This window comes from Bos indicus, chromosome 23, assembly GCF_029378745.1.
Source record: "Bos indicus isolate NIAB-ARS_2022 breed Sahiwal x Tharparkar chromosome 23, NIAB-ARS_B.indTharparkar_mat_pri_1.0, whole genome shotgun sequence".
Lineage (NCBI taxonomy): Eukaryota > Metazoa > Chordata > Mammalia > Artiodactyla > Bovidae > Bos > Bos indicus.
Genome location: NC_091782.1, coordinates 10,137,616 through 10,157,485, shown reverse-complemented (window position 1 = coordinate 10,157,485; position 19,870 = coordinate 10,137,616). Strand labels below are relative to the sequence as shown.

The 19,870-nt window shown below is 51.3% G+C and overlaps 1 protein-coding gene across 5 annotated transcripts in view; it reads left to right on the top strand.

The window, feature by feature from the left end:
* The window catches only part of ILRUN (inflammation and lipid regulator with UBA-like and NBR1-like domains), a 107,194-nt gene extending 92,365 nt beyond the window's left edge, over window positions 1-14,829 (top strand). For 3 of the 5 annotated variants that reach the window (XM_019985651.2, XM_019985652.2, XM_019985650.2), the window contains one exon: window positions 11,522-14,829. In XM_019985651.2, coding sequence (XP_019841210.1) covers window positions 11,522-11,557 — 36 coding nt within the window. In that variant the 3' untranslated portion in view covers window positions 11,558-14,829. Of the gene's footprint in view, window positions 1-5,583; window positions 5,804-11,521 lie in introns of those variants that run through there. The other 2 variants (XM_070777857.1, XM_070777856.1) reach the window with 1 other exon arrangement.
* The last annotated feature ends 5,041 nt before the right edge of the window (window positions 14,830-19,870 follow it).

The window sequence follows — 19,870 nt, the reverse complement described above, 5'->3', positions numbered from 1 at the left end:
GAGATGAAAAGATTGCTCCATGCACCTTCTGTGAGGGCTGGGTAGATAATATAATGGCACATCTGTCAGTGCCAGGAGCTGGACGCCCTGGGAGCCCTTCCCCTGCCTCCCTTGAGTAATGCCAAGCTCTCTGGACCCAGTGCTCTGTGCTGTGGGCAGGGAGTCAGGGAGCTCTGTCTGTCCTAGCTTCATCCCTCAACATCCAGAGGGCCTGGGCCCTCCTTGTGTGAGAACTGTCAAAGGGAGTCAGAAAGGTGAGTAAGTATATGCTGACCTGCTCCAGGGATTCATAAATCTGACTGCTTTTGTTAAAAACTGGCTGGCCTCATTATCAGCTCAGTTGTGGCTGACCTGTCCCAGGAGAACAGTCAGACCAAGTATTGGTGAAGGTTAGGTGCTGTTTTAATGAACCCTTTTATTTGATTCGCTCAGGAGCCTGTGAGGACAAACAGTCACACTGTTGACTCAAGGCTCGTCTTGCCATGCGTTCTAACGGTGACTCACCTCTGGAGGTCGGGGTAGCTTCTATTTGGGCAGCATTAGATAGTAGCAGAAAACAGTCTACAGAGGTGTGGAACGAGAAAGTAAGTCCTGTTGAAATTAGATACTTCTTTTTCTTACTTGCCAGTAATTTTTTAAATTTCTCAATGTTTTTTAAGAAGGCCTTACAGAGAGGAGCAAGATACAAACCAAATGGTCTTATTCAGGGTAGCTGGAAGTATGAGTATGACTGGCCAAGACCAAGGGCCTGCTCTTCAGGACAGCCCAAATGCTTGCTTCCTATCTCTAGCAATTGAGTAATGATTTACATCGGAGGAGCTGAAAAGAATCTCAAATTCATTTATTCATTTTGTTACTTGGACTATACCTCTTATTTTGTATTTGTTCTTCTTTTTTTAATGTTTGGAGCTGCTGTTTGTCATATACTCCTCCTTTAAACTGATTACAGCCTGAACCACTGTTATTACTTCCGCCAAGTGCTGGTTTGAAAGGAGAAACGTGTTATTATCTTTGGGGGAGGCTCCTCATGCTCTTCAAGCGTCAGCCAGTGCCGAGTGCCATCTGCCCTGCCTGCCCACAATTTCCACCTGCTCCTCTTTCTCTCTGTCTGACAATCACCCTTCAGTATATCTTGGATCTGGAGCTGAAAAAGTTAGTCTGCTTTTATTATATCAGAAATCACCTTTCTTCTAACCTACAGCAGGGAAGAGCTCGTTTCTCTCTGCTTAGGTGAGGGTTTAGAAACGTAGGCAGAGGATGAGGTGTTAGGTAGCATCACTGACTCAGTGGACATTAATCTGAGAAAACTCCAGGAGATAGTGAAGGACAGGGAGGCCTGGTGTGTTGCAGTCCATGGGGTCATAAAGAGTCAGACACAACTTAGCCACTGAACAACAGGAGGTTAGAGGGAGAAGTTTAGAAAAGCAAATCTGCTTTATGGGCCTGAGGGTGTAATGGCTTGTGGATCTTATTATCTACCTTGAAGTAGCCAGTCCAGTCAGTGTAACATAATAATAAGAAATGACTTAATGGAATTGGGCCCAACATTTGCTCGGTTCTGAGGGCACTGAATTTGACCCACAGGCTGGCGGTTGGTGTCCTTAGCTGGGCTGCCAGCGGTGGAGGGCAAGCACGTCCTTCCCGCTGCCTCGTGCTTGGGGGCAGCCCCTTTCCCTGAGAGGTTTAAAGATGGCGCAAAGAAGCTGGAAGGAAAACTTGTGTCACTTGGTGCTCTGTCCAGCTGTGCTCTCCTGTCGAGGGACAGCTAACAGAAGCATGCACCTGCCCCCTCCCCTCTGGGGGCCAGTGGGAGTGTGGTAGTCAGTTATATAAACTCATTGAGCACTTACTCTGTGCCAGGTACTGTGCAGAAGACTTCTTAAATTTAATTTTTGTTAAAATTATCAATGTACATAGTATAAGGAGCTAAGTAGTTCCACAAAGTTTATATAAAAACACCAGTCACCTCCCTGCCTCCCAGCCCCCAGAGGCAGAGGCAGCAGTCTGACATCGTTTCTTTTAGTCCACACAACAGGGCCATGATACAGGCTCTGTTAGTATCACTGTTTACAGCTGCTGAGACTGAAGGCCCACAGGTTCCATGGCCTGCCCAAGCTCATGCAGCCCGAAAGTGGTAAAAGCAGGATATGAACAAAACCAGTTCTTTTTGACTCCTGAGTCTGCTTTCTTGACCATCTATTGCCTTGCTTCCTAGTTACAAATAGTATTCAAGTACATGTTTTTATTGGCTGAGCTTACAGCTGTCGGCTGGGAATAGCATGCTTTCTGTGGTACACTGCTACATTTCAAATGAGAATCAAGCCAATTATTGACCAGATATTATGTGACTTCTCTACTGCTAAACCCCTCTTTCTCCACAAGCTGCTGTCTCTGGCGGCTACAGAAATTAGCCCCTCTCTTCAGCCTCCATATAGGGAAACGAGTCCCTGGAACCTCGTGGTCACTTGGGTATAGATGTTTGGTGATGTTGAGATTTCCTTTAACTCACATTTGTGACAGCAGCACCTTGTCTGTGTTCCGTGACTGTGGCCAGAAGATACAGTCTGGAGTTTTTTTTTTTTTCATTTTCCTGTAATGAATCTAAAATCTCCTTTTGAACATAATATTTTAAAGCTAGAACATGCTTAGGGCTGTCTTAGTCCCTTTAAAGCCAGATTTTGTTTCTGCAAAGGCTATCTGGACAATGAATATTTTACAGTTAGTATGAGCCCTGAAGTGGAAGTTTACGTGTTTTGTTCAAGACCAAAGTGGGTAAGAGAAAGTAGAAGGAGAGGAAGATGCAGGATGGAAACCAGATCATGGAAGGATTTATGGATCTTTGTGAAGCTTGGGCTTTTGCCCTGAGGAGCAGAGGTTGGAACCATTAAAGGATTTTGAGCAGAGGGGTGATGTGATCTGACTTCATGTAGTGAAAGATATGCTCTGACACTCCTGTGGAGAGTAAAGGACAAGGATAGAAGCAGGAGACCAGTGGGGGAGTTAGTGCAGTCATGTGGATAAAGAGAATGGGCACTTTGTGCCAGAGTGGTAGCCAGATAGGTTGGAGCAGTGATCTGTGTCTGGGTCTGCTTTATTAGCTAGAACAAACAGGATTTGCTAATGAGTCCGAAGGGTGGTGTAAGGGGGAATAAACGATGACAACAAGGTTTTGGCCTGAGCAGCTGGAAGGGTAGAATTGCTCTCCATGGAGAGAGGAAAGGCTGTGGGAGAGGGGGGCAGAGATCAGGAACTCTATTTGGAATACATTGGAGATTTCTATAAACATCCAAATGGAGGCATCAGGGAGGCTGTTGTGTATCCAAATTGGTAACATGGTTTAGGAGAAAGGGTTTGGTGGAGATAACATATTTGGGAGTCATTCCATATGGATGATATCTAACACTGTGAGCCTGGCTGCCGTCCACAAAATGATGAGTCTGTGTTGAGCAGGGTTCTCTCAGCCGGCTGAATAAGACTATTGGCATTTTAGGTCAGACGAGTCTTCTTTTGTTGCAGAGGGGTGCAGATCTTATACGCTGTAAGATGTTCAGTAGCATCCCTGGCCTTTACCCATTGGAAGCCAATAGCACCTCCTTGGCCCCAAGTGTAACACAGGAAGGAAGTTGTCACTGACTTGCTCACATTCACTTGCTCACATTCACTTGCTCAGATGACTTGCCCAGATTGGGGGTGGGCAGTGGGCTGGAACTCAGGGAACCCAGTTTGAGTCTTATGTTCTGGATTGCATTATGCTGAGGCCTGCTGGCAGGAAGGAAAGTTTGTTTGCTGTTCTCTGAAGGTAGTCTCTACACTTACGTCAGGTGGTAAAGACCTTCTTGTTCATCTTCAGGAGCAGGAAAGAATTCGTGGCCAAGGAGAAAGCAGTGCCCGGCAACTGAGGAAGCTGACCCAGTTTGCTGGCAGATTAGCACATCTTGGACAGAAGAGGTTTGCTAGGAAACTTGGTTTAATGATATTAAGATGACTCCCTTCTGAGAGCCCAGAAGAATCTGTAAAGTCCTCCCAGCCTTGCTGGTGTTTGCATTGGCATGGGTCATATGTGCATTTTAAAAATAGGCAAACACCATGAGCCTTAGAAAATGTCTTTTGTTGTTTGTAACATTACCATTTGAGAATAAAAAGTTACCTCCAGGAACTCTCCCTTTTGTACTTCAACAGCTTCAAAGCTGAACGCTCAGCTCCATCTTCTGTGCTTTGGGGCTCTGAGCATTGTTTTAGGCGGCACTGACACTGGGCAGTCTTGTAACTGAAACAGAGCTAGTGTTCCCATATTTTTACTTCAGTTGTAAGGATGTATTCTTTTCCCTATAAGGATGTATTCTTTTCCCTATACTCTGAATTTAGCATTTTAATTTCTGATGAAAATTCTCAGAGTGGGACTTTCTCAATGTGTAGGTTTAAACAGATGAGTTTAATTCAGAAATGTGAGGATGTGCGCCGCGCAGGCGCTCTCGGCCAAGTCTGCTCCGACTCCAGCAGGGCCGGGTGCACAGCGTGAAACCCGTGGCAGCTGCACATCAGGGGGCCGTGCGGGCGTCCTTAGAGCTTTGCTCAGGGAGACCCTTGTCAAAACTGTGGACATTCACCTGCAGAAGCTTGAATGTCCAAGGTCTTGGACTTTTTGCTGTAGTTTCACCACCTGAGGGCAAGTCAGAACTAACAGGGAGCTTTGGTATTTAGTCAGTAAGGGACATGTCCTCGGGTGCTCAGCCTGTGTTAATCCTTCCTAAGAATTTACTGTCTGATTACATAGATGTGACTAGCTCATAGGAAAGAATGAGACCAGTAAAGATGGAGTATATTGAGTTTTGAGTGCCCTTGAATTTGAAGGAAGGAGAAGGCAATGCAGTTTGGGAGTAGCCAGGAACTGCTATCTTGATGAATGATAGATTCATACTGAAACTCCATGGTGGTCCAGTGGGCAGGACTCTGTACTTGCATTGCAGGGCCTGAGTTCCATCCTTGGTCAGGGAACTGAGATCCCACATGCCGTGCAGCACGACCCCCCCCCCAAAAAAAAAAAAGAAGAAAGAAAGTAAAATGATAGATTCAAACTGATTTGGAGGAAAAAGGAACCACATGCAGGAAGGCCCAGAGGCATTCACAGGCAGTGTTCTGGGACACCAGCCAGCCTGACTGTGCTGAGTGAGGTGTGCTTAAAGAGGGTGGGGTGAATTTTGGAGGAAACCTTTGAAAGCCAAGCAAAGGAGAGTTCACGTTTAATGTGAAAGGAAACAAGAGAGCCTGCAATGCTTTTGAGCAGGGAAGTGGCAAGATGAAGCCAAGTATGGCTGAAGGAGAGACAGTTTATTCTCCCTCAGTCAGCCAGTGGTTGTCCAGGGTAGGGGAGGTGATGCTGTGAATCCATGGTGAGAGAGGCGGGGGAGTCCTGGGGCTTGGATGGAGACTGCGAGAGGAGGTGGGGCCCACAGCCTCACCCCGTGCCTCAGGGCGCCCACGGGACGGTACCCATGGCCACGTGGCGGGGAACTGGGGTGAGCTTTCCCTCCTTTTAGCTGTCCTCCCCAGTGAGACTCTTATCACTTCTTTCTTCCTTTCTAGGAATCTCCTGTACCCTAGGAGATGGCCATGAGAGAGCTCTCTGTCTGCCAGCATGTCACCTGGATTCTAGCACACTTGATATTGCATGAGATCTTGGGGGTTAGAATTTCAAATAGTAAATAGCCTTTTCTGAAGTCTTTAATGAAAGGCAAAGTCGAACATAGCCAATATCCTTCATCCCCTTGTAGGATTTTCAGTAATACAGTTTCATTCGCAGTGATGTTTGAGTTTTATTCTTTATGGTGATTTTCTTGATCTGTCAGAAGGTAGGTGAAGGCTCTGAAAGCTTGGTCCTGGGGAGCTCGGGAGGATGGGAGGACAAGTGACAGAGGAAGAATGAGGGATGCATGATGGAAGGAATGGGTGGGTGGATAGAGGGAGATGGAGAAGGTCCACAGCAGGATTGTAGAAGTTAGTTAAGAGCAACAGAAAAACTGTCTTATTGAGGTAAGTATAAAAATTGCTTTATAGGGCTTTTAAAACACCAGTTCACCATGCTTAAAACTGAGTTAAGCTTTTCAGCATAACTTTGACACAGAGGCTGTGAACTGAGCCTGTCCCATGAACAGTTTTCATGCATAAAAGTACATTTGTTTTCTTTTCTTTGGCTGATTCTCACACTTGTCTTCAGCCATTGCATCAAACACATCTTTGAAATTTTGAGGACTGTCGCATGAAAGCGGCTTGAACACCAAGGTTAAAGCGTCCACAGAAGTTCCCGTCGTGCTGGTCTGGCCCTGCTGTCCCACCAGCGAGCCGCCTTGAGTGGTCAGCACCTCTCGAGGGAAGGGCCTTGCTTTGTGTGCTCCTGGGAGAGGAGTCCTCACTGCGCAACCTGTTGCTGCAGTACAGACTTGACTTGTAATTAACGAGAGACGAACAGGTTCCATCAGGGGTTGATCAGTCTCTGGTCCTCACCAGCCAAGCCAGCCCCTGACAGGGCCTCGAAGCAGATCTGCAGTGCAGGATCAGAACAGAACTTAGCACTAAACCGTGTATTCTTCTGTGTTTGCATTCAGGGCACATAAGCAATACAAAAGAAGTGCTAGGTGGGCCAAGCGTTGGCTGGGACTGGCCCAGAGGGAGAGAGGAGGGCCCGGTGGTGGTATCTGATGCTGCCATCAGTACACACGGCAAGAGCATGTGCAGCAAACACTCTTGCCTATTTTATTAACCGGCATGAACCTTTTTATTTATTTAAATCAAATCACAAATAAAATAAAGACAGGTATGTGAAAGTTTTTGTGTTGTGATGCTTTATCTAAACCAGCTTTCATATAGGAAGAGTAACCCCAAAAGCCCTCATAAGACATCCTTGTTTCTTTAGGAATTTTAATCTTTTTTTCTCCCCCGGAAGGTTAAACAGATAGCTCAGCAATGCAGAGCATTCCATAGTTCATTCATTCATTTTACTGAAACTTGGGTCTTAACTCTATGCCAGGCACAAATAAGTGGCAGAAACAGGTTCTACCATCTTGAAAGGGTGACTTTCTCTTCTAATAGCATGATCGTCCTATGGGTAAACATCAATAAGCATTCCAGCTGAAACAAAACTAGTTTCCTGGGGGTTTTTGTACTCCTTTTTGGAAAAGTTATTTTGATTTCTGTGTAATTTTAGGAAGAATTTAAAGATATTGTAGGTGCCCATTCACATAAAATCAGTGAAAACCAGATCACCGTGGGCTTTATCAACCATTGTGAAAAACAAATCATAGAGATAGTTTTATTTTTAGTTTTGCTTTGAGCCCAGGCCCACAAGTACTAGATCTTAAATTGTCCTTTCAGAAGATTGTGATGAATGAAACTGAGCTTGTCTGTTTATCTCTACTAGTGTTCTCTTTTAAAAATATTTTAGGAGGTTAGCCAAATTATGGCTCACAATGGTTATTACCTTTCAGAAGCCCAGTCAGGGACCTGGCCCAACTACAGGAGTCCTCCAGCTGGCCTGAGGCCAGAGTCTCTTCCCAGACGCCCTTGAACAGAGAGGCCCCTCCGTGTGGGCCTCGAGTGGTTTAAGGGGACTCACGCGCCCCGTTGTCAGTAGAATTGAGGTCCCAGTGCTCACAGCCATGACAGTGTCCATCAAAAAGCTTAGGGAAGACTGAGGCAAACAGGCAGCACCTCAACCCTGTGGACCTAGAGGCTGCCACTCCTTCGTCAGGAATGCTTTCTGGTCCCTTAGCAGATGTGGGGCCTCTCCCAAGAAATGTCGCTCTTGAAAAGCCATTTCTGCACAAGTTGGTCCTGGGTTTTTTTAGACCTGGAGAGTCAGATAGAGGAGTTCTTCTCTGGGTTTTGTCATTCACACCCTCTATCAGTATGCCTAAATCCAGCCTTGCTGCTAGTGATGTGGTGAGAGATGAATCCTCATAGAGAGGAGGGTGACCTTCTGCATCAGACTCAGTGAGCTTTGTAATCATGCTGTGATGACCTCCTTCTCTGCTTGTTGGAGTTTAACTCGGCTCTGTGGCACCATCTGATGCATCCATCCCTTTATCTGTTTTCCTTATTCGTGGCACAGTGGCTGTAGAAGAGATGTCAGGGATGCCAGGCTAAGGAAAATATTTGGCATTTGATTTTCCCAGGGGTAACAGTTGAAGAGCCGCTACGTCTCAGGAGAGAGTGAACACTTACCTGTATTGCCAAACCCTACTTTTAGACTGGTGTTGGAGACATTAGCCACCAGAACCTGTTCCACGGGGTCTTGGAACTCCGGTGGAAGCTGAAATGTGGATGGGCCTCTCGTTTCGAATATACGTCTATCCCACTCTTAGGAAAGGCACTTCATGCTTGGCCTCCTGCCATCAGACACCCTGGACAAGCTGTTCCTGGACTCTCCACCAGGCTTCTCCTGTGTGACTGGTATTGCGTTGCTGTGTTCTGTGATCCACTTGTAATGCCTATAATCCTGCATGTGGGGAGTCTAGATGATCAGGTAGTTTTGAAATAGACTCAGCTCCCTCTCTCTTCCTTGAAGTGATCGTAGTTAATCTGAGGGGAAGGAAGATAGAGCTTGTTCTTCAAGCCACGTTTCTGCACCAGTTAAACGTCAACAACTCCAATATGCCATTATCTGGATGAAAGGAAATTAGATGGCATTTTTCTTTCCAAAAGGCACACAGCACCTCAGTCAGTAAATAGGGGGTCGCCGATAATTCTTAATCTAAGCTAGTTAAATACCACACTGCATATTCTAAGGACCAGAGTCTTCAGGTGGAAATCTGAAAATGCCTGTATCTGTACTCCTCTCTCTGCCAATTGCTTGGGATCCATTCACTTTATCTGTAATTAGGAACGCACGACCACTCCTTGGCAAAGTCATCAACTCCCTTCTCCAAACATTCCAGACAAGTCACAAGGCTAGTGCTGGCTTTATAAAGGCCCACATGAAGTGTGTGAAGCTTCCGTCTGGAAAGTAGTCTAATTTAGGGTAAAGGGGGAAAAAAATTCATAAAAGACAAAAGCGTGTTTGTTTTTCAGGGTTTCTTTTCTCTGTGCGTGTTTTCCTGCACGAAGCATTGTGTTGGTTCTGAATCTTACAGGGATCTAAGCCTTTGTCGCTCTCCTTGGATTGTAGTTCATCAGTAAACGTTGTCAGGAAGTACTGAGAGCAGCGTGTTTTAAGCTTCTTTAATTTCCGCCTCTGGGGCGTGTGACCCTCTAGCCAGGTCCCACACCATGGGGTCTGAGAGCCCTCTGCTCATGCAGGCCACACTTGAGCAAGTGGCTGGGTGTGTGACCACCGAGGTGGTGTGACAGCCTCCACTCGCCTGCTGGCAGCACAGTGAATCGGGGACTTGCAGACCTGGCATTTGAACCAGCACCGCTCCGCTCGCCAGCTCTGTGCTCCCAGTCAGGTTGCTGCCTCACTTCTGTGAGCTTGGAGGGCGTACTCATCCCGGTTTGTCTGTGTCAGAATTTAGGAGAACATTCTCACCTGCCCCAGCGGCACCCAGCACACCGCTGACGCTGTATCGCTGTTGGCCTGTCTGTCCCCCATTTCTACCTCTCCGGCAAATACCACCAAGCAGCTCGAGACCTGTATCTGATCTCTCGAGGCTTTTTATGGGGGAGGAAATAAAAAGGCAAAAGGCAATTTCAGTGTTTTCCACTGGCGGGGAAAAAAACTGAAAACTTGAATCTCATGTTCCCTATTCTTGGCAGCTTTGACCTCTGGTCTAAATAAGTGTGATCAAAGGGCTTTTTTTTCCCTTTAGAATACTGTTTTTCAGCCTCCTGAGTTAGGTACTTTGAGTCAGCTCCTAGAACCTTAAACCTGTAAGTTTAAAGGAGCAGTCTGAGATCCTTTGAGGGGAAGGGACTTTACTCAGGGCCACTTGGAGAGCTAAGTGCAAAGCCAGGAGCAGAACTCAGATCTCCTCCTGTTTCTGTGGAACCCGCAGTCCACCGCCTTGGGAACGAGTGCGAGCTGTGCATCTCGAGCTAACCACCCCCAGGGAGCCCACCCTCTCTGGGACCTAGGAGGCTGTGACCAGATGGGTGCATGACTCGGATGCGTGTGTCCCCAAGCCTGGGTGGCTGTTTAAAAACTTGGTATAGGGGACTTCCCCAGTAGTCAGGTGGTTAAGGCTCCACCTTTCAATGCAGGGAGCACAGGTTCAATCCCTGGTTGGGGAACTAAGATCCCACATGCCACACCATGTGACCAAAAACAACAACAAGAAAAACTTGGTTTGGAAAGGCCAATATTCTTGTGACTTAAAAGGGTCTGATGCTGCAGGTAGTCGTCTGAGAAATACCTGTCTTCTTTCAGCTGTTAATTCAGTAGTACTTACTGGGTGCCGATAAGCACTGCTCAGGGACAGGTGTGCTAGAGAGATGGCAGCAAACAAAGGGATTTGTGCTAATCATTGGCAACCCTGCAACCGTGCACTTTTTTACATTTTTTTCCCAAAGGAAAGTGTCATTTTTTAAAGAAAATCAGATTCTAACCATCCATGTCTTTAACAAGCTAATGGTCCAAGGGCCCTGCTGCTTCTGAGTCAGCTTGGGATGTCGGACCTTTCTTGAGGCTAGTTCCCAGTTACCTTTGCCCACCCAGGTCTTGGCATTGACCCGGTCTCTTCAAGGCCCACGCTTCAGGGAGCTTTGGAACAGGGAGGCACAGGACGTCCTCCAGCGAATTCATGCAGCTGCTTTTGGGGTTGGCACCTCTTTGTGTCTCATTCTTAACATAAGGAAAAAGGGAAACTCTGGTGCTTTCTCCACCAGCCAAGCAGCAGGGAAAACGCCTTTGGAAATTTGGAACAAACCTTATCATCACATGGCCAGGGAGAGACAATGTGAAGAGAACAAAGATCAGACCTGGGCTTGACTCTTGGCTCTGCCCTTTACTACCTACATGACTTTGAACAAATCTCCTCCTGTCTGCGGTCAGATGGGCATAACAACACTCAGCCTGGCCTTTGGGGTGAGAGGTGAAGACAGTGTACGCCAAGCCCCTGCCTCCATGCCCATCCTGGGTGCCTGCTGGACGGCTGCTGCCTCTGCTCCAATGTGTGTGCTGCTGATATGTGTGTGTGTCGTCAGCCCACAGCGGCCTGCATCTGAGGTCAAGGTGCAGAAGGCGGTGTCCAAGGATCTTTAGCAGAGATGTAAGGTGTTGTCAGGAAGGAGGGAAGACTTTGTGACCTGGGTGGAGGGAAGTTGGTACCAGTTGATGTAGAAATTGAGAGATGAGGAGTCTGCCCACCAGCCTCAGCTCTCTTGGATGATGTCTTTGAGGGATGAGACTCAGCACCTCACACTGCCGATCTGTGGCCTCCCGAGGATTTGCATGGCAAAGTCAGCCCTCAAGCCATGTTTGTGCCTCGGGGCTTCCTTCCGGCTCACTGGGAACCGTGGGTTCTTTTGCTCGGGTTGGTTGCCTCGTTGTCCCTGCTGTCTGCCACCACTGACTGTGTTCACTCTCTTCCAGGGGCTCCACGGGCCTTACCCCTTCGGCCAGTCTTAAACGGGTGTCAGCAAGAAGAAAAACTAACAAAAGAAGGCTTGACTCTGGGGGGGGAAGGGCAGGGGGTTCCTCTGGATTGCAGACCACATCGCACGGACCCCTGGCTCTGACCCCCGTCCTGGAAGAAGAGGAAGACGCAGAAAAGACTAGTTTTGAGTAAACTCAGTGTGCATGTGTGAATGCCGAGTCGCAGGAGTGGTGTTGAGGCTACCAAGAAGAGATCCATGCAGCCACTTTGGGCTTCGTTTGTTAGGTGTCAGTCTAACAAGTCACTAGGTTGCTCGGGAAGGAAAAGAAAAAAATGTTTAAATGGGGGAAAAAAGCCATCTTTTTAAACAAAAATTATTTTGCCTACAGACAGGTTGTAGTTTTGAGCACATGTTAATTTTCTTCCCCTCTTTCCCCACTTTTTTTTTTTTTTACTATTTTTTTTTTTTTTTAGATAAGGGATAACATGCTGTTTATAGAATAGCTGCTTGCTCTGGAAGCGATTCAGGTCAAAAGCTGGCGCGGCCTGCTCAGGACCGTGCGGGTCGGCGCTGCAGGACGACACCTGCCTCCTGACTCCTCGAGTCTCTGACCCCGTTTTTTTAATGGCACCAGCCAGTGAATTACCACGCTTTTCCTCCTCTTTTCTCTTTAATCTTCTGTTGATGTACACCTTTGACATTTGTATGCGTCAACCCTGTGGCTTGTTACCACCAGAACCTCTCCGAAGACCAGACTTCCCTGTGCGGCCAGCAGTGGAAGCCTGGAGGACAGAGCGCAGGTGACGGAGCTTCTGAGGCCGAGAGGTGTCCGCCTGCACACGCGTGTAACAGCTCAGATCACTTCCCTTCCCGGCGCCGGCACGCTCACCGCACAGCTCTCTCGGATGCTCGGCACACAGCGGCTCCCCATTCACTCTGGGAGCAGTGCCTCTGTGCTGCGTGCATGCATGCGTGCATGTGCGCCCTGTGCCCGCGCGCAGGGGTCGGTGCTGCTCACCAGCGAGTGTGCAGCAGGCGGGTGTGAAGGTGCCCATGCTTCTCTGTTGTCACACAGCTCCCTCCCCCGTGTCTCCCTGCCGTCGTCCCGTGCGGTGTCTTCTCAGCCTGTTAGTGGAGGCTGTGTTATTCAGGTATGAAAACGTAGCCCCAGGTGGGGGATTCGCCACAGGGAAGGGCCACGCTTACTGACCGCGTGATCTTGGAGACCACGTTTTGCCGGGAATGAAAGGACCCTGCCCCAAGCAGGATGCTTAGTGACTGGGAGGAGGCGGGCTCGGGGCAGCCCCGCGGAGCCCGGGTGGACAGGCCGGCTGCTCACAGGAACAGGTGGCCCCACGGGCACCCTGTGGGTTCTGAGCAGGCTGGGATGTGGACGCCTCCATGGGGAGCTGGAACCAGGCCAGAACAGCTGTCTGCCAAAGATACAAGAATATGCAAAGGCCCTCTTCTCTTCTCAGCCCCTCCTTCCCTGAGTCTTGGTTGGTTTGATAGCCGGGATACAAATCTAGGGTGCGGCTGCTGGGTCGCCTGCCTGTTGCCACACCGTCCCCCTCCCCGGGGGTGTGAACCAGCAGGGAGGCCAGGTCGATGAGGCAAGGGGTCGTATAGCCTGGGTGTGGGTGAGGGTCTGCCTGCCTATCTGTCTGTCTGGGTGTCTGAGTTTCGAACGTGTGTGTTGTTTGTGCCTCCTCATTCTCTTCTGAGACTGTTGTTTTTTTAAAAGCTTGACTGTGAGAGAAAAGCTTGTATGAAATTCCCCCAATGCCTCCCCACCTCCCCCCCACCCCAGAATAAAGGGGGAGTAAACTCTGGTCCACTGGAGGAACCCCAAGGGAGGGTGGAGCCAGGCGCTGAGAGGGCGGTGCAGCTGGGGTGGACCAGGGCTCACCCTGGGGCACCCACTCTCTATGCACACCAAGAGCACCCCATTGCCAGCAGAGGAGAGGGGAGTCCCTGCCGGGTTCCCAGGCTACCACAGGCCTGAGCCAGGGGCTCACGATGGCTTTTTGTTTGAAGGCCCTGCCAGGCCCAGACTGCCACCACTGTTGGTACCAGCCTCCCAGACACTGCCCCCACTGGAGCACACCCCCGCTCAGCCCCTCCTGGCTTGCTGGCATCACATCTTCAGCTGCCCGCATGGGATGGCAGGAGGCTTCACATCCCCTGGTTCCCAGCCTCCTGATCTGCCCCACACCAGCCGCCCCTTCCCCTTGCCCCACGGGGAGCTGCCTGCCATTGGTTACTCAGCATTGGCTTCCAGGTCACCGTCAGTGGGTCTGGCCCTGCCAGGGGGCTCCTGCTCCTCCTCTTGCTTCTAGGCAATCTCACCTGGCAAGGTAATTGTCCCAAGCATGTGGGCTTCCCTCCCAAGAACAAAACCATTTCTGTATGTGTCCTCAGAGAGGTGGGCTCCTTGCCGAGACCAGAGCATGCACAAGCTGTGGAGTAGGGGTGGGAGGAGTCTGAGGTTGCCCCAGGACCTGGAGGCCCTTGAACCATCATCTGTCTCCTCTCTCTGACTTGAGTTCCAAGCAAGTCCTGGAGTCCCTCTTCCATCCTGGTGGGACGGCAGAGGCTACCCCCTCAGTTCCTCTTGGACTCTTTACCAAATGGCAGGCTGCCTCTGGGCAGGACCACCTGTGTCTAGCAGGCAGGAGGGGAGGCATGCGCCATCCTTCAGGACCTGAGTCCACGGGGGAGGCAGAGGGGCTCAGGCTTGCGAGGAACCTCTCTGTGTGCATGGAGTGAGGTGTGTGTGGGTGTGTGTGCACGTGTGCATGCTTTTTTTCTTTTTGCCACGGGGACAGTTGAATTTGGGGCATTTTTCTACAAGAAACAAGCTTTCTCTCCCCCATCAAGGACTGGCCGTAAACTTTAGTCCATCAAAGGCACTTGTAGCCAGAAAAGAACCTCACCAGAACAGCTGGTGTGGCCCCAGGATGGCCAAGGAGGGGAGAGGGCTTAAGAATAAACACCTCCCCAAATCGAGTGTGAGCCCCGGCAGGAGAGGGTGGTGGGGTTGCCAGGCCCCAGAAGTGCAAGCCGGTTCCCTGCCCCACCCCGCCCTGCCTTTTTGCTGTTTCCTTGGGTGAATGCTGGAGCAGCTTAGCTGCTGCTTCCTCCTGGACACTGGCGTGTAGCAAGCAAGCTGGGTGGGTGTTCCTGGTGGGGCCTCGTGGTGCCTGGGAGGAGATGAAGATGAGGAGGTTTTTCCTTACTGTATAAATGAATATTTGTATGATTAAATTAACACACACCAAAAAAAGAGAAACAAAAACCCTATTTTCATGTGTGTCAGTGACTTTATCGCGCCCTGAAGCCCTGTGTAGCCTGCTCTGTCACCCGGTCATGTGACCAGAATCTCCTTGCAGTGGCCTTCCGGTTCCCAGGGCCCCTGCCATGCCTCTGTTAGGCACTACCCCATCCCCAGCACAGATGTACCGGTTAGTGTGGACTGGCAGCGGGCACTGTGTGGACACGTGCTGCGTGTCAGGCCCGGTGTGGGGGTGATAACACCAAGCACCACCAGCCTCTCCTACTGGAGAAGCAGACAAGGCTGAGTTGGGACTGGGACTTAGAAGAGAAGGAACCTTTTCCCTGATGTGTTTCCTTGGTAGTTCTGGTTGATTTCGGATTAGATGCATTTTTGCAGAACCATTTAGGGCCCACACTCCAGGCAGTTGACAAGCAAATCTGGATCCTACCCCCATGTACTTTTGTGAGACAGACCTATGACCTTGGCTAGGAGATGGTGAGGCAGGTTTCAAGGTCTGTAGCATGAAAGAAACTTAATTGACAAATGCATTAGCAAATGGTGGGCTCACTAGATCCATGCTTTCATGACTCTTGGGAGCTCAGAACTCAGCTGTGTCCTCAGCCACATCACTCTTGTGTGTATGTTGAAGGGAAAGTGAGATCAGAGGGGGAAGAGAGTTACTTGTCACCCAGGCTGGGACCCAGCACATCGGCTCCCAGATGCTGGCGTTTTCACTTAATTGCGGGCCTTCACCCTGTCTAGCAGAGCTGAATGTTCTAAATGGTGGCCCTGGCGCTGAGCCAGAGTCTAGGATGTAGGTATGGGGAGGGGGATTCCCCAGCCATCGCCCTGAGGGCAGTTTGGTGAGGAAACCTGTGGCCACAGATTACACGAGACAGAGGTGCCACAGAAGAACCAGTCTTGGCCACAAGGTCTCTGTATAGCGTGACACGGAGCCCAGTGCGAGGGAGACTGGCCCAGAGACCCCTGGGGTGAGCACCTTGCCTCCGCCCGTGCCGTGTGAGTGCTCCCGCATCCTGCTTCCTTCCAGGTACCCGCGGCTATTTGTTTTCTGCAGAAGAAGGGCCCCCACCCTGTCACCTGGGTCTTCTGGCAGCTCAGACCCACTCCCAGGCCTTCCCCAACACCTCCGCCACTGGACAGTTATTTGCTTGGCAGAATCTGTTTGTCTTTGGGGCTGTAACCTGTCAAGAAGTCACCAGGCCCTGGGAGAAAGAAGCAGATTTGATGGTAGCTCCTGGCCGGAACCATTCCCACGGGGGCTAGGTGACAGGGAGGGCGCTCAGCCGAGCTTTTGTCTGGGGGTGTGGTGGCGGAGGTTGCAGTGGTGTGGGCCCAGCCCTCCAGGCAGAGCAAACAGGTCTTCTCGGCCACCTCCCTGTCCCAGCTCAGGTGGTGGTGGGTGCCTCCCACCCTGTTCTTGGGAAGGCCCCTCCTTTATCTGCTTGCTCTGACCCGGCCACTTTCCCAGACACCGCGTGGTGTCCAGCCCTGTCTGGCGGCCAAGAGAACAGGCTCCAAGGGCACTCATGGCCGCCCTTTATTTCAATAATTAAGTAATGGGAGCTGGAGAAGGAAATGGCAACCCACTCCAGTATTCTTGGCCAGAGAATCCCATGGACAGAGGAGCCTGGCAGGTTGCAGTCCATGGGGTTGCAAGAGTCGAACACGACTTAGCGACTAAACCACCACCACCACCAGAGCAGGGAGCGGGCAAGGCTGCTTGAGAAGAGTATATGAGTTTGGGAGTCACGAGTGTTCAGAGAATGGATTCTGACAAGCTAGCGTGACTGACGGATGGGCCTCAGATACCTCCTCTGTAAAATGGAGATGTATTGGATTAGAAAGCAGGACTTGGGTGGAACTCACAGGTTTTTAAAAATATTCTGAGGTTCTGTGATCTGGAATAGTGCTTCTCAAACCTGACTGTTAAAAATGCAAATTCTGATTTAGTAGATCCTGCGGAAGAGGACAAGATTCCACCATTCTAACAAGCACCCTAGTGAAGGGGCTCTGCTAGTCCTCCGACCGCACTTCACGTGAGGATAGTAGGTGGTGGTCTGAAGGGGTTCACCCACCCCTGCAGCCACCTGGGCTAGGAGACCAAGCCAGATCTAGCCAGGGCTGTGTTGTCCAGACCCACGAGAATTGGAGGGAGCTGAGATCTTTTAGAACGGTAATGTTCAAGCTGGGCCGTGGCTCCCCGACATTTCCCAGGGTTTATCCAAGGCTGTGATTTCTGCCTTAAATATTATTTCTAGCGTTCTGTTTTTCCATCACAAACAATAAATGTCTGAGTGTCCACCATAATTATGGTACTATTGGCTGACCAACTCCTATTAAACTGTTTATATGGATGACCTCATTTAACCCTTACAACCTTCTAGACGTAGCAGCCAGCCTGGTGCTCAGTTTGTGAACAGGTAACCCTGGAGTGTTCCGACTCCCTGGGAAACGTGTGAAGGCTGGGAGCATGGTGTAAGCAACCTCGACTTCTCCCAGGGGTGTCCGGGGGCTCCTCTGAGGGTGCGGAGGTGGCGGATGGATGCACAGCCCGCAGTTCAGCGGGGAGGTTGGGGCAGGAGACGGTGTGGCAGAGTCATCAGAGACCATTTAAAGCCTCAGGACCAGATGAGGTCATCAGAGGAGTGGCCGCGGACCTGACCCCATGTGTCACACACTCCCTCAGTCTGCCGGGTGCCCCAGCTCCCTTCTGCAATGATCTCTGATCAAGGAGACTTCCTACTCCAGTGGCTAAGACTCTTGCGTTCCCAATGCAGGGGGCCAGGGTTCAATCCCTGATCAGGGGACTAGATCCTGCATGCCACAGTTAAGACCTGGCATAGCCAAATAGATACAGTTTAAAGACAACGGCCCCCACCTCCCACCCCCCGCCCCTGACTCACCGCTCTGACCGCTCTCCTATCCGATCCCCATCCTGTCCCTGACCCCTGTGTCCCTGCGGATGGTTATAGAGTCACCGAGGGACTAGATGGAACCAGGTGGCCGGGGCCTGGGGGGAGATTGGAGCCCCAGGAGCTTGTTGCTTACTTCCTGTGGCCCAAATCCCTAGAGCCCCAGAGCCAACTCTAGGAATTCCTCCAGCTGGGCTTTGGGAAAGGAAGTCTGAGAGGGGCGGGGCTGTGTGCCTGGGGCCCAAGGAGCAGGGCCCTGTGGTGCCACCCTCACCTACCCCGGGCCCACCAGCCCCGGCCAACAGCCAAGACGCTTAAGATCCCTGAGAGGCTGGACCGTGATTGCTTGAGGCCTCTGAGCAGCCAAGGCCCCCCACACACACAGCGGTGGAGAGAGGGGACTCCGGCTGAGCTGTGTAGGGATGTCTTCCCAGCCCTGAGCTGAGAGATAGACAGAAAGGGGGAGTGTGGAGGGCGGGAGCAGCCCTCCGGGGTGCTGGGAGTGCGGCCACTTGGGAGCTGGTGCGGGTGGGCCCGTGGCCAGCAGAGGGCACCACGTGGCCGAGGCCTTGTCTGGAAAAGATAGACACCAGCCTGGCCTGGCTCCCGCGCCAATAGCTTTTCCAAATCCTCACACCTCCAGGGCAAGTGTCAGCTCTGCCCACCGAGCCTGGCTTTGAACCCGGGCTCTGCTGCTGCTCTGCTCTGTGATCGCTCAAGTGTATGTCAGCCCTCGGAACCTCCATGTCCTAACCTGTGAACGAGGACAGTTCTTTTTCTCCAGAGAGATCATGAAAATCAAAACCCTTCGTAAAAGTTTAGCATTGCATACCTGGCGCAGGTGAGTGTCCAGTATGTGGTGGCCACTGTTATTTTTGTGACCCTCCAGATGGAGGTCTAGCTCCCAAGGAGAAGGGGACTGGGACCCTGGGCATTCGGGAGGCGGAGTCCAAGAAATCCACAGCCTGCTCAGGAGTCTCTCCCAGGACCACAGCAAGTCCTTGCCCTGAGGGTATTCCTTGGTCGGGGTGGGAGTTGGGAAGCAGGAAAGGACTGTTCTGGAAGAAGGTCCAGCTCCCTCTAAGAACAGACTCGAGGGGGAGGAGGCGGTCCTCAGGGGCTCTCAGCACGCTTGTTGAGTGAGGAAACGACCGCATGTGTAGGAGACACAGCCTCGTGTGGGACTGGCCTGACTTCTGCAGGCATACACTGCTTAGTCCAGCGCAGACCTCAGACTGTGGGGGCTCCTAGAGAGGGGTCAGCGACTCACAGGTGTGCTCAAGGTTGAGAACGACAGCCCAGAAGCCTGTGGGAACTGGTTCGGCCGCTGCGGTTTACCACTTCCAAGGGCGGAGCGCTGGGGCTCACACGTTTGCTTCCAGGTGCCTGCAAGGACTGTATCAGGGCCAGGGACGCAGGCCCGGCCACAGGTGGGCACCAAGATAGACTGGCATCCCACCCTCGTGGCATTTCCTGCTTCCAAAGGCACCCGGACCCCCTGAGCATCTCCAGCTCTTGCACGCTTCTGTCTTCACTTACCTCTCTCCCCACATCCTGGCTTCCTGGCAGTTGAGCATGCTTTAACCAGGAGGGCCGGGGCAGTGGTTACCAAGATAGGTCAAGAGGGCTGTCCGTGTGTGTGCGTGTGTTGAGCCTCTGCCAGGACCCTGGATATGAGTCCTCCAGGGCTGATGTAGACATGTCCCTGAGAGGGAGACGGGCAAAGTGGGCATGGTGGGGAGTGGGGTAGGCTGAGTGTCCTGTGAGAGGAGCCCACGCAGGAGGGTCTCAGAGAGCCAGCCCTCCCTTGAGCGCCTTGGGTTGGGAACAGTGACCATTCAGTGTATCCCCAAAGGTGAGACCGGAAAGGGCCCAGCGAGAAGGGGCCTTCTCTCCCCAGGGCCCCCCGGCCAGTGTCAGCTGCACCCCAACCCGGCTGCCTCCAGGACACCTGAGCCAGTGGGGGAGCCAAGGTCCCCCAGGGAAGAGAGAGAGGTTGGGAAGCAGGAAGTGACTCTGGCTGGCTCCGATCCCCAAGCCAGGCATCCAGGCTGGGGGCATCCAGTGAGGCCAGCCGTGGTGGTGGTTGGGCCCCAGGGGAGGCAGCCTTGGCTCTGGGGATTCGTTTGCA